At 39.9% G+C, this 14,830-nt stretch overlaps 1 protein-coding gene across 2 annotated transcripts in view; it reads left to right on the plus strand.

The window, feature by feature from the left end:
* The first annotated feature begins 1,549 nt into the window (after positions 1–1,549).
* ttc39a (tetratricopeptide repeat domain 39A) overlaps positions 1,550–14,830 on the plus strand; it is a 31,942-nt gene continuing 18,661 nt past the window's right edge. Inside the window, exons 1-5 of one of the 2 annotated variants that reach the window (XM_039812084.1) lie at positions 1,550–1,822; positions 3,255–3,305; positions 3,469–3,519; positions 3,891–3,944; positions 14,641–14,745. In XM_039812084.1, coding sequence (XP_039668018.1) covers positions 1,770–1,822; positions 3,255–3,305; positions 3,469–3,519; positions 3,891–3,944; positions 14,641–14,745 — 314 coding nt within the window. In that variant the 5' untranslated portion in view covers positions 1,550–1,769. Of the gene's footprint in view, positions 1,823–3,254; positions 3,306–3,468; positions 3,520–3,890; positions 3,945–9,098; positions 9,411–14,640; positions 14,746–14,830 lie in introns of those variants that run through there. The other variant, XM_039812085.1, reaches the window with a different exon arrangement.

The following is a 14,830-nucleotide window of genomic DNA, read 5'->3' on the forward strand; positions in this document are numbered from 1 at the left end:
GTTTGTTTGTTCATCAGATCATGTTACTGTCTTAATACAGCCACTGGTGGAAGAAGTTTTAAATCCTTGTGTAAAAGTAGCAAAACTGCATTTTAAAATACTTCATTACAAGAAAACGTTCTGCATTCAGATGTTTAGGTGAGTAAAAGCAGTGGTGGAAATCAACTAAGAACATTTACTTGTACTGTAGCGAAACACATTTTTTAGGTACTTGTACTATACTTGACTATGTCAGTGATATGCTACTTTATACTACTACTCCACTACATGTCAGAGGGGAAAATTGTACTTTTCATTATCTAAAACATCTAAAACACATAATTAGCTCTGTTATATATTAAACTACCCAACTGTAACTGTTTAGTTGGAAAGTAACTCAAATGAGCTCCATACTGACAAACATTAAAATTAAACCTACAATGCATCTCTATTAATGTAAAAACATTATTAAAATAATGCAACACTCACATGGGCCAAAGTACATTTAGTTGACGATGAAGGCACTTCTGTAATTTTACTTATGTATTGTAATGTAAGATGTTTAATGTGGGACTTTCATTTGCAATGGAGTATTTTGACAGTGTTTTTACTTAAGTAAAAACTCTGAATACCACCACTGAGTGAAAGTACAGACGTATTATTAACAAAATGTACTTATGTATAAATGATATATGTTTTATATTATTGGATAAATCCTACTTAAACATGAATGCATCTATATGCATTCATGTTTAAGTAGCATTTATATTGCTGGTCAATGTGAAATCAAATGTGAAACGGCAACTACTTTACATGATGCATGTACTACTGGGTAGCTCAATGTATAGCAACACATTTTCTACAAGCTGAAGTTAGGAAGCTGAGATTTGTATGTAAAATCTTTATCTGCAGCGTAATTCCTAACTATAGCTGTCAGATATAGCGGAGTAAAAAGTACAACATTTACCTCTGAAATGGAGTAGAAACAAAATAGCAGGAAAGTACTTTAAATTTGTACTTAACCACAGCAGTTTAGTAAATATGAACTATTATAAACACCAGCATACAGTCATAAAATGTAGTCAGAGTTGTATGTTTCATAGTAAAGCATATATTATCATGGAAATCATTAATATAAATTATAACATATGTATTATATATCTGTTTAAAATTAAACTCATCTATATAAATATAGTATTATTATAGGGCTTATGATGAAAAAACTGTAAATCATACATTTTGCCCTTTATTTATATTTATATACTTGCTTTATGTATTTATCTACGTGTTAGTTTATTGAAATAACATTTTTTATTTATTTATTTATATACAGTGTGTAACTGCGTGTGTAACAGTCTATGGTGTGTAACCTCATAACCGGGAGGCGATATTACGAATCCCACTATGGGTCCTATCCCCTGACCAATCCCCTAACCCTAACCTTAACCAGTCGAGGTGAAATGCCTGACCCCAACCAATCAAGCTGCTTCGTAGGGCGGGTCTTGACGTGGTCATAGTGGGATTCGTAATTTTGCAACCGGGAGGGCTTTAGGGCCATGAAGCCAGAAGCTGCAGCAGCTACATTGCAGTGCATCTAAATGGGAAAGTCATTATTCCGGCGATGACAGCAACACACCTTTTCATTTCAGGAAGGAGCAGCTGGTGTGCTTGTACTTGTGTCAGTGTGAACTCAGTGTGAGCAGCTCCTCTCCCCGTGTGTCTGTCTGCCCATGCCCGCTGTGTAAACCTGCTCTGTCCGGAATATTTTGCCGTTTCACCGGATCTGTGGAATGAGTTTTATTACCAACTGGAGACGCAGCGTGAAGAAAAATGAAAGCAAAAAGTGAGTAGAAGGGAAAACTTTGGAAAATCTGTGCAAGTCCTGGCCCTGTCGGTTCATGTCTGTTTTCATAGTGAGAATAGCAGTGCGAATTGAATCGCACTTTATAGCCTACGTTATCTTGTCATCATATTGAGATTGTCGTTGAGGGCCACACACACACACACACACACACACACACACACACACACACACACACACACACACACACACACACACACACACACACACACACACACACACACGCTCCTCTGATATGATCTGTGAAGTTCATTCCTGTGTTTCTAAACTTTGGAAAAGGCAGACGGGTAATACTTATTATCTCACTGTAACAAAAGCTGCCACTGTTCACCATTCAGAAAAAAAGTTGTATTTGACAAGGAACTACAGAAGCCCTAATCAACATCTAATAAATCCGTATAAAAGTGAGTCTGACCGCTGTGTGAGTCAATGGGGAAAATACCGTAGATAAGATAAGAAAAGGCTGTATTTATCCCGAGAGAAATTGCTGACATACTGTAGGCTACTGTAGAAGTTTGGTATCATGATAAATCTCAGCTGTCATTAAGTCTTTGTCAGTCAGCAGCCTGTTAGGCAACATTATTCATCATGTGGTCAAGCATGAAAACCATCAAGCAAAAAAAACCCTTATTTTTTGTTATTTAGTTGTTTTGTCCCATCTCTGAAACTGCATTCCTGAGATCATTTTTGCAAATTACTATGACAAAATAAAACATAATAAATAAGTGGGAAAAAGCGATATGTTAATATTGCTAATATGTGGGATGATGTAACCAAGTGGATCCAAACAAGTCAGGACACCCACAAGTGGTCACACAATGGATTCAAGGGGTTTCAAGATGATTATCAGTGTAGGAAAATAACAAAATGTAGCTACACCTAAACATGTTAAACTTTTCTCTCTCATCTTTGCTCTTTTTTTTCTTGTGAAATACTGTTTTACCACTTCTAAACTTCTGTCAGAAGCTCTTAATCCATACACAATTCATTTAGTGTAGTGTTACTGCTTCATTGTTGTTGGCGTCATTATTAGTAGTCTTGTTGATTTCACATCAAGTGTAATGAATACATTTTTCACTTTCAGCTTATATATAAATATATATATATATATATATATATATATATATATATATATATATATATATATATATATACACATTCATACATACATATACATACATACATATTTACACATTATATATTACTAACCTACATTTGATGTCTATTTATCCATCACATATAGCTTCCTTATGCTGGTCACAATTTTAATGTAAACTATTTCTGCCAAACTCTTTGAGTCCTCCTGAGATCTTCAGATTGGACTTCCAGTATCCTAGCTGGCACCTCTCCTCTTCTCACCATCACGTGATCCATTCTTACCTTCTCTCTAAATTAACCTTTGACCTCTTCACAGTGATGCCGTGGAGGGGCAAGACATCAGTGACGGCCCAGACTCCCCAAACCGGTACGTTCACATTGTGCACGCAGGTATTTATTCTTACAGTCAAAACAATCAGCAGCGTCACAAAGAAAGTAACAAATCATGTGAGCTCACAGTGCTAATAAAACAGTTAATAACAGAGTAATGATGCTGTCATACACAGACTTACTTATATTTCTTTTCCCAGGTTGTCAGTCATAAACAGCCCAGAGTTGGATCCCATCTTCACAGACTTCAAGTGAGCGTCTTGAACTGAAAACCAATGAAGGATGAGATAAAAGCATATTCTGAGTTACAGTTTTTTTTTTAAAGTGAATTGTTAAGTCTTTTTGTGAAACTTGATAGTTTCCCAAGATCTGTTTCCATGTCACACTGATTTCACAGAGATATTTTCCCAAAACCGTCATGTCAATATATGCAGAAATATCCTCAACAAGCCATTGCAAAGAAATAAGTAGCCTGGGAGTGTCCACATATATCATTGTCTTGCGTTTCTATGGCTCTCACGATCATGTTCCTCAACACAACAGCTGGCCTTTCAGCTGGTTTTCATACCTTGATATTTCCTTCTTTTCTCTAAACAGCCTTTATTTTGTTCCTCTGTTTCAGGTTACAGCTACCGGACAACAAAGATGCTCTGCAGCCAACAGATCCATCAAATGGGTAAAACAGGACAGTGAGCTCTGAGAAACCCACTGATGTCCTGCCACTTGTGAACAGATTGCATATTACAGCTGACTTTTCTGAAAAACAATTAGGGGCATGTTGAGGTAAAGGCCATCAGAAGGTCACTGGCAACTTCCCCCTGCTGTTCGACGTATCAATAATTCAGACAGAAAGAGAACCTGAGAACCATCTCTCAACTCTCTCTGCAAGTTATGACTGGATAAATGTGAATTACTTGCTTATTCACATTCAATAGTTTAATCCCACATTCTCTGTCAAGGCATGTAAAGCATTTATTGTGAGCCCGAGGGGATGATAGCTGTCTCTGTTTGGATCTGAGGGAGGGAACTAAAGGAAAAGAGCAAATAAGAAGAACAAAGCCAGGTTCAAGGTGCTGAATGTAGCACTTTCCCATTACATATTCATTTTTAGTTAATTAGAAAACATCCATGTGATATTTAAAGCAATAGACATTTTGGGAAATACGCTTATTGCTTTTTTGCTGAGAGTTAGATGTGAAGGTTGATACCACCTCCAAATCTGTATGCTAAGTATGTAGCTACTGCTAGGAGACAGCATGCTTAGCTTAGCATAAATACTGAAAACAGCTAGCCTGGCTCTGTCTTATGGTAACAACATCTGCCTACCAGCCACCATAAAGCTCACTAATTTACTTGTTATATCCTGAGCTAACATAACAAATATGAGACTGGTGCATAGGCGTGATTTATAGGGAGGGATGGGGTTGTTACAACCGTCCCAATAATCAAAACTGGCCAGTGCAACCCACCCCAAAAAACTATTATAATTTCCTTTACTTAAATAAAGACATTTGCACCATAACTTGATGCAGAAAATGCACAAATTGATGCAGAAAAATTCACCAGAATGCAGGAAATGAAGTGTTTGATGTTAACATTTTAAATTCTGCTCAAAAGTGGAGATCTCAATGCCCCCAATGTTGAACCCAAAGTTACGCCCTTGGACTGGTGTCTTCCAATCTAATTCTATTTTGCAAGACAGCCAATCTCCCAAAACCCATTAGCTATCGGTCTGACGACGATTTAGCATAAGTGGATAAACAGTACGACAGGACCCTCAAAACGGTTGCATTTGTTGCAGTTTGCTTAGGTTTAGGCGCCAAATCTACTTTGTTAGGTTTAGGGGGCGAGTCAAGCTAAATCTTTGTCAGACGATAGTTGATGGATTCCGAGATTGCCAATGTGTTCCGCCTCTTTTGCTCTCCACACAGACTGTTTACCAGCATACAACCAAAGCCCCCTCAAACATGATTGGTCACTATTACTCTGACTACAAAGTGAAACCAGAACGCTTCTGATACCAAAATCTCGTCCCGTTGCCTACAGATTCTGCACTCATATGCAGATATCTGTTTATGGAGATTAAAATAAAGCAAATCAACACATTTCCAAAAATGTCAAACCATTGCTTCATTAATGTGCTGTGTTACAATAAATGGATTTGTTGCTTTATGACACAAATCAATTTCACATTTCAAGGAATTAATTCATGCCTTAATTCCAGCTGCATTATTCTTAGTAGATAGGATTCATTTTACTTTGTCGGAGAATGATAAAGAGATATGTCAACAACAGTCATTACAACACTTTTGTTCTGACACCAGTGTTTAGCACCACAAATGTCTGGGATGATTTAATATTGTGTGCTGCATAAAAGCAATATAGATTTGCAAATGATTATATTAGGTCAAAGCCTAGATTGTTTGAAGCGGCAACATTTCTACAGTTATAAAGTCGTCAAATCCAATTCTCCACCATCAGCAGCATTTCAAATCTAATTATCTCCACCGTAAACCCATGACCGCCTGTGCTCCTCACAGCACACACTTGAAAGATATGGAAGCAACAATAAAAGGGATTTTTTTGCCAATATTCAACCAGCTTTGTTACATAATAATGGTAGTATGTTTATATGAACTATGTCAAACTTTCCTCTATCTACCAGTGCCTAGATCTCCCTACTCACAGGCCTTTCTAGGGCTGTTGCGAACTACAGATTGTACTTCCGCATACGGACACAAATAGTATAGAAGCGGATAGAGAGAGGGAGCTAAAATTAGACAGTGCTGATCAAATAGAAACCAAGACTCTATATTTTAGCTTACCGTTTAACTGTGTATACATTACATATTGCTTTCTGTGACGTGCTTGCATTAAGTCATCCACCAGCGGGAACATTTATTGGTCCGCTGCGGCACAGTGCATTCTGGTAGTTGTATGTTTTCTACCTTTTGAGCGAAAAGGAATATCACAGCTTCTTTTCTCTGTTTTCTCTGGTCATGTAGCACCAATTTAAAACATGTTTGCACCATACTACTGCATAGACAGTCCACTTTTATGGAAATACACTCTTTTTTTACTACAGTCTATAAAGATAGATGGATTTCCCTTCATTCCAAAGTGCTTTGCAGTCACGAGTGTGATCTTTATGCTCTCTTGATGTTAGCAGTGATGTTAGAGTTTTTTTGTGTGTGTGTGTGTTGTGTGTGTCCATGGAGAGAAATTATATTTTCTATAAATCAGCAGAGGATTTCATGTTTCATGTTTCAAAAATACCAAACATTCCCTTGTTGTTAGATTCTCAGATGTTGGAATTTGCTACTTGGCTTTGTCTCGTGTGATAGTAAACCTGAATATATTTGGGTTTTGGACTGTTTGGACTGACAAAAGAAGCAATATGAAGACATCATCTCGGGCTTGAAATTATTTTTGACTATTTTCTGACATTTTGTAGATGACCTGATTCATCGAGAAAATAATCAATAGTTGAGTCTTTTGAGAAGAGTAAAAGCTATTTAATTAGTCTAGAATTTGAAAACCCGTGAGTGTTTTATTAATTTCCAAAACACTTTCAAATGGGCTGATTGAACGCTACAATTGGCACATTTGTTGTCAGTGTTTACTCATGGTTTGTATTTGTATTTCATCCTGCTTGCCACTTTTCCAAATGATTATTGATATTAGCACTTTTCTGACATTAGATAATGGACCTTTTGACAGACATTTTGATTTGTCACAGCAGGAAACACACACGGTGTAATTAATACCTTTAACAACAGCTCCTAAGCTTTTCCTGTGAACCAACCTACACAGTGGCAGAGCTGTGAAACTATTAAGCTAAATGGAGTGTAACTCTTATTCATTTTAATAATTACATTACATTATTATTATTTTTGTTTAATGTGAGAGCCGTGAGTTGCAGTTTATCATGATCAAACACTATGGGGCCCTATCTTGCACAAACAGGCGCCCCGATAACGGTGCCGACAGCCAGTGGCCGATCTAGAAAATGTTACATACGGGTGTGGCGAGAGTTGGGAGGGGTTTGGAACCATGTACAGCGGTGCTATGCAGAAAAAAAAGAAAAAAAAAAAACCCAAAAAAAAAAAAAAAACTACTCCCCCCAAAAACCCCCGCAACTATATCTGTACATCTGTATCCGTCTCTGTGTCCCAACCGGCAGCAGCAGATGGCCCCCCACCAAGAGCCTGGGTCTGTCTGAGGTTTCTGCCCAAAAGGAAGTTTTTCCTTACCACTGTTGCACCAAATGCTTGCTCTTGTGGGAATTGTTGGGTCTTTGTAAATGAGTGTGGTCTAGACCTACTCTATCTGTAAAGTGTCTTGAGAAGCGTGAATCTTGTTACGATTTGATAATATAAATAAAATTGAATTTAGCTGAAATTGAATTAAATGGCTTGATCATATTTACTGATACAGATAAATAAAACAGAAAATAGAACAGAATGTGAATTTTATCAGTAATTATGATCAAACAAAAGGTCAAACAAATGCTATGATAGAGCATACATTACATTACTTTAAATTAAACGTGTGTTTAAACTTCACCTGGGGAAACTGACTTCACCTTCAGAGGCTCGGGGGCAGCTCAGTTGCTCCAGTCCGGGATGCAGGGCCACCACAACGCAGCAAACTCTGCTGTGTGCGAGTCAGACTGTGCGAACACCGCTCTGCACGTTTGATGCAGGGACTTAGCTAAGTATTTGAGGGGCAGGGGGCTAGGATTACATCTACTACATCTTCTAATTATTATTTATTATTAATCAATATAAATTAATTGTTTGTTTCAATGTTTTAAGAAGCTTGTGGACATCATGGCAGTTTGTTTTTACAAGCACAGCATTTTGAACACTAAAGTTAGGGGGGCAGCTGGGGGGGCAAGGCCCTACAGTGGGGGGTTAGCTGCCCCTCCTTGCCAAAAAAAAAGCCAAAAAAAAGCCAAAAAGCATAAAATGAACACTTTAAAGGGAATGGGAGATGGCACTCTGATTGGTTTATTGCATGTTACGCCCAAAACACACCTATGAATTAATGAAGACACTAAGTACAACCCTTTTGAACTATGCGCCCGGCGCACTGAACCTTTTTTCCACCGTCAAACTAGCAAAAGTGAATTTGGAAACGCCCTATCGTTAAAATAGGGCCCCATAAGTCCTTGCACTGTGCCAATTTTTCATTCATGATTTCACATAGGTTTTATGCATTCACAGTCTGAACTGGTGTACTGCATCTATGTCTTCTATTTCTGGACTCTCTGGTCGCTGCAGTGTTCAGTCTCTGCCACTGCAGCAGACTGGACTGGCTTAGAGTCTTACTACGCAGCAGCACTCGCTTCTATCTTTTAAGCCTCACTTTCCCTCTTTCACCTATAGCAGCACAAAGTTTTGTGTTGGGCATGAAGTAATTACTTGTAACTTATTTCTTCTTTAAACTGTCACTCTGTCCTTGTTTTTTCTTCCTTTTGTTGTTTCACATTTTGCACAAAAATCCTAAGGCCATGAATCGTGGGCCTTTAGCCCCGCCTCTGACTTTGCATTAACCAATTGGAGCAGAGACTGCAGTGGGCAGCATGACGGTGATGATCGGAAGAGGTGTGACAGGCCTTTTGTATGTGTGTGTGTGTGTGTGTGTGTGTGTGTGTGTGTGTGTGTGTGTGTGTGTTAGAGGCAGCACAGATAGACTGTGTTGTCTAACCTCGTGTAATAGTCATCCCAATCTTATTAAGGTCTGCTGTTGCTGCTGCATCCTTACTCCTCCTCTTTTCTTTCTCCCTCCCTCCCCGTCTCATTCAGTCTTCACCCGCTCTCTCTCTCTCTCTCTCTCTCTCTCTTTCACCTGACTGCCCTTCTGCTGCTGCTTCTGCTCTTGTTGCTGCTGCTGCTACAGAAAGAGACGTAGACGATTACACTGCACTGCTGGACAGGCCTCAGGCTCAGATTCACTTATTCAGCTTTCTCTGCTTTGTCCTTCTTTCCCACACACACACACACACATACGCACACACACACACACACACACACACACACAACACACACACACACACACACACACACACACACACACACACACACACACACTTTCGCCAGATGAAAATGTCAGAAGAGGAAGAGACTCTGTCAAATGGGTAAGATACTTGCTGCTTGTTTGGATGTCGTGTGTCATTCAGTTGGCCTCTGTCAGATGCTCTCTAAGTGTTTTGTGAGTGTTCTTCTTGTGACGCTCAGGCATGTGGACAAACTCGCTCGGTTTATTATAGAAGCAGCTCGGCTCTTTTGTGTTATCGTGAGGCCTCTGAAACATCTTATACCAGCTGGAACAAATGTGGTGAAAGCTATGTGAAACACGGTCGATAAACTAATGCTTTGTCACTCTTGCAGGAGTGTGTGTGTGTGTGTGCGTGCGTGTGTGGCATTCTGGGTTTCATGAGCACATGCATGGGTGCGTATATGAACAGGGGTTGTGTGGTTTTATTTGTGCGTGTGTGTTAGTTTAACTCGCTGATAATGAGCATCATTGTGCAAGTTGTTCTCTAGAGAAATCAACCCAGAATTTCAGCTGACTTGAAGTTCAATTACATTATTGGGACAATGCGTGGTATGCGCATCCTGAATCCAACAGACTCTCCTCATTGTGCTGGTTGTCATGCCTTTTCTTCCTTTCATACAATTGTCAATTATTCCCTCCAATTCGAGGACATTTTCCTGTACTGTGATGATTGTTGCTCACTGACTGAGAGCTGGTTTCTGTGTCCTCAGGCCTCAGATTGGCTTCAAGACGTAAACCTGCCAAAGTGTTGTTATCCCATCCTAGTCTCGCATTGCCAGACCTTCCTCCACAGTGCTGCGGAGGAGGGTCTGGCTAGTCCACATTCCAGGATGGGAGAGAAACGTGCTCTGGTTTATTGGCATGTCTTTAAACCAATCACAATCGTCTTGGGCGGTACTAAGCGCCGCACGGAGCCCCCGTGCCGCTGCAATAAAGCCTTGGGAAGGAACTTGTTTTGGTAGAACGTTCAACGTTAGAACGTTTTGGTTTGTACGTTCAAAAGTTGTTTTTGTCGTGCAACAGAATACTCCGATTGGACAGATAGTCTAGCTAGCTGTCTGGATTTACCCTGCAGAGATCTGAGGAGCAGTATAGTCCACATAAATTGGGGCTTAGTGCCGCCTAGGACGGTTGTGATTGGTTTAAAGAAATGCAAACAAGACAGAGCATTTTTTCCGCTATCCCAGAATAGATAGGCGGTGAAGCCAGACCATACTCTATCTCTGACAAAGCGCTGTGTAGATAGGTCTAGCAATGTGAGACTAAGGTGAAGATGAAGGTGAAGGTCCAGGGAATGGATGTAGTCAATGCAGAGTTAGCACAAGAACAGTTAGAGAAGTTTGGTTTCCAAAACAAACCTGATGTTGATAGCTGTGCTTCCACACATGACTGACAGTCTTCTCGTTCTTTTGTAAGCTTGTTGTTTTAAGTAAAAGTGACAGTAGGCAGTCGCTGCACCTACATTCAACAGAAAGAAGAGTGTTGCCACACAGTAGCGGACGCTCTGGTTGGATTTAGTCAGTTTTCACTGGGGGAAGATTGCGATACTACAACATTATTCTTGAAATCACACAAATGACGTAACACAAATACACATATACAGTACAGTCAGTTACCTTGCTTCAATATTCCCCTGGCATTATTATTAATGCTTCTGTTATTGATCCCTTAATGTCTCATTGTTTTATTGTTAGCAGGGACTTAATTATAAATGGCTGAATGTAAATTAAGTTTATTATTACAATGTGTATTGTAGTATCATAATAGTCTTCATTTTATAAATGTATTACTTATTTACAACACAATACTGGTTGTCTCCTTTTAATATTTGAGTCTAAAACACTTTCCGATTAGTCTTTTTGTTTTGTTTTTTGTGTGTTGGAACTCTTGATTGTGAGGACACCTAAAACCACACGCAAACTTAACATTCATGTTGCTCTGACAGCAGTTGTCACCGTGATTCTCATGCTTTTATCAGGAAGTTCAACACAGCAGTCACCCGCAGGTCATTAGCCAGAGCTGCACCAGTGTGTGTGCTCCTTTATGGTGGTGTGTGTGTGTGTGTGTGTGTGTGTGTGTGTGTGTGTGTGTGGTGGTGTGCGTGTGCGTGTGTGTGCGTGTGCGTGTGCTTGTTTGCGTGTGTCTGAGTGTGTATGCTTCTGTGTGTGTGTGTGTGTGATGAGTGTATAGTTTCTTTGTGTTTCTTATTGGCAGGAATGTAAAGTGAATGGTATTTTAGTATATTAGTCACTGCTGTTATACACAGTTAGTCTTAGTTGGTTTTGCTCAGTTTCTGCTCTCCTATTCTTCTGCGCTTGTCTAATGTTTGCTGCTGAGTTAAAGAGGTAATACTGACTGACTAAATGGGGGAAATTGTCATGGTCATGTGATCAATACAGTGTCCGGGAAATTCAAAGCACAAAACCATTGAATTTCAGGATGAAACAAAATAGAAATAAGGTTCCTATTCACAAAAACAAAACACATCAATAACATAACAGACATTCTACAAAACAAACAGATCATAATCCAAATTAAGGAATTACTATTAGTCTTTTATATTTACCATCTACCTAGTTCATTTGTTCAACTCTTTATGCTGAATGTTAAAGTGATGGTTCGGAGTAATTTCACCCTAGGGTCCTTTTGCACCATGACCTCGAGCCAAACACCCCCCCAGAAGCTTTTTTCACCTGGGTCGAACATTGGGAGAGTTAGCGTAGAGTAGCGTTATCAGCTGAATAGCTTAGCGCAGAGGCTAATGGATCCAGTGATGTATCTCGTAAATGTCCCCACTAATAATGCCCGAAATTATACCAAACTTCTACACTAGTACAAATAGTTTATTTACTCATAAAACGATGGATTGGAAAGTTTGTAAGTACACCAGAAGTGTATGTAAATACTTGGCTCGAGGTCATGGTGCAAAGGACCCTAGGGTGAAATTACTCCGAACCATCACTTTAAAGCAACATTGCGTAACATTGGTATTTTTTGCGATTTGCAGCCCTACAGTTTCAGAGTGCAATTCACTTCTACCCCACTGTCAAATATAGACAGCTACACTCTGTATTTGTTATGATTACATTACTCATGTTAAAAAACTAGCCAATCGACAACTCAACAACACAGAAAAACATTAAGCAAATGCAACAACCAAGACAAAGCAAGCCAGCTTATATTACTTCAATTATTATTTTATTATGACTTACTTACTTACTTACTTACTAGTTCAACAGCAAGAAGGCCTGCTCACTGTCTGTTTCACAGCCTTTTATATTGCAAAGCTCTTGCCAACGACGAGCCCGTCCGAGATTTACTCTTGTCCTGGTGGCCTCTTGTTCGGTCACTCTCTCTTTTCTCTTCTTGACTTCATCCGTCAACGTCCTCTTCGGTCTATTCACCCCTGCCATGATGTCCATAGCGGCTGCTGAACCTGGTTCCATTGCCCGCTAGCCCATCTCGGGTTCTGGCCCGACACCGGCGCCGCTCCCTGCCAGCATTCCCTCCCACCCCGGGCCTGAAAGCCTCCTCCCTCCTCCCAGCAGTCCAAAGCTCCTGTGCTAGCAGCAGAAACTAGGGGTGAGCGATACTGGGAATTTTGGTATCGATCCGATACCAAGTAAATACAGGGCTAGTATCGCCGATACCGATACCAATACCGATACTTTTTACTTGTAACGTCACGATCATTGAATAATTTTGTGATTTTGCCTTTAGTTAGTTGATTATGATTATGATAAAACACACAGGACAAAGATTTTAGGCAAATCTAAATGTTTTAATGTGTTTATGCAAATTGGTGGTGTTACCACAGTAGCAAATTACTTTTTTGCACACATCACATGTGGCAGTGTCCATATCAGTTGGAGTGAATAAACTCCACACAGCGCTTCGCTTTCTTTCCGCCATCATCACGGGCTTCTCTCACTGTTCTGACTCTCCGCTCTCTGCCTCCGGCAGAGAGAGAGAGAGATAAGAGGGGGGTGCGCTGTTTGCACACTGCGCACAGACTTGGAGAGACGCTGTGCTCGCATGAACTCTGAGAGAAACTGCAACAAAAGTATCGATCTCATCATGACAGCATCGATCCGATACCAATGCTCATGTTGGTATCGATACTATCGATATTTAAATCACAGATGGTCGAAGCAGAGGGAAAACAGGAAAACATTTTCTCCATTAAATAGGATCCAGTTTAACCCAAATCAGTGGTGGAGCCGTAAAGTTTTAACGTTACACACATTGGACCCGCTCGCCAAAGTTACATCGCAAGAACAGGCGATCAGGGCTCACAGTGTGAATGACAGAGGCACCATTCTATGTATTACAAATGATTATGAAGCTGTTAAAGTAAAATAGTTACGCAATGTTGCTTTAATGTATTTTACTTTTTTTATGCCGTTTGCTGTTTTCACCCTAAAGTGAAGGCATAAAACGCACATTCAACAGTTCCATTATAAGTACTACAGCAAGTGAAATCAAAGAGGAGGGAGTCTTGATGAAGGAAGGAGTGCATCATCAGTTTGGCCACATTACAGTTGTCACGTGAGGAGCATGTGCACTGTGTAATGAACTCCTAATACATTATCAACAATCATTAGGAGTAGTTCAAACAGCTCAAAACACTGAGTTGTATGTACAAGAGGAAACACAAGTCATTTAAGGCAGCAGCAACATCTTTAAAATATGATCTTGTTCAAAACTGCTCCCTGAGTGTGTACTTCTATAAAAGTGGATGGTTGTGCAAGTACTGTAATTTACTGTAATGTGCAGTTTAATGCAACAACACTAACAGCAAAGCAAGCTCTCGAGCCAGTTTGCTTGTCTGGCTTACCCTGCCTGTGTTTCTGTATCTCGTTCCAGTAGAGGAGTAGAAAGGGTTGAATAAAGAAGGAATGTGTAAGTAAACTGAGACAATATCAAGATCCCAGTCTGTATTGTAGGTCAGTGGTTGGAGTCTGTCTTTCCTGCAGTAAATGAGATGAGGGTCACTGAGAGAGACACACTTAAAGAGAATTGGGGGGAGGGGGGGGTGGATTTTTTTTGGATCTTCATACAGTTTAATTTGAAAAAAGGCCTACTTAAAGAAGGTTTTACGGAATGTGACAGTGAAATTGTATTGCACTTGACTGACTGAGCACTTGTACAATTCAAACACATTTAACAACAGTATCATTGTTCAATAAAACTGATATTGTCATATGTAATACATTGTTCTACTTGGATTTTATTAATGAGATAATAATGTATTTTCAGCACTCTTTTTCTTTTCTCATCCAGATTGTGTGTTTGTTTTGGTTCTGCAGGTGCTTGCGGTCAGACCTGTCGCTGGCTCTGGAGGACTGTATGGCCGCCCTGGATCTTTTCCTCAGAAACGACTTTGAGGAGGCGCAGACCCGGCTTAGATGCAGGTACGAGACCGTGAACGACATGCTAATATAGCTGCAACTCTCAGCTCTTGTCGAGCTCTAACCCACCTGGCTTTGTGTGTTTTCA

Source organism: Perca fluviatilis, chromosome 9 (genome assembly GCF_010015445.1).
Source record: "Perca fluviatilis chromosome 9, GENO_Pfluv_1.0, whole genome shotgun sequence".
NCBI lineage: Eukaryota > Metazoa > Chordata > Actinopteri > Perciformes > Percidae > Perca > Perca fluviatilis.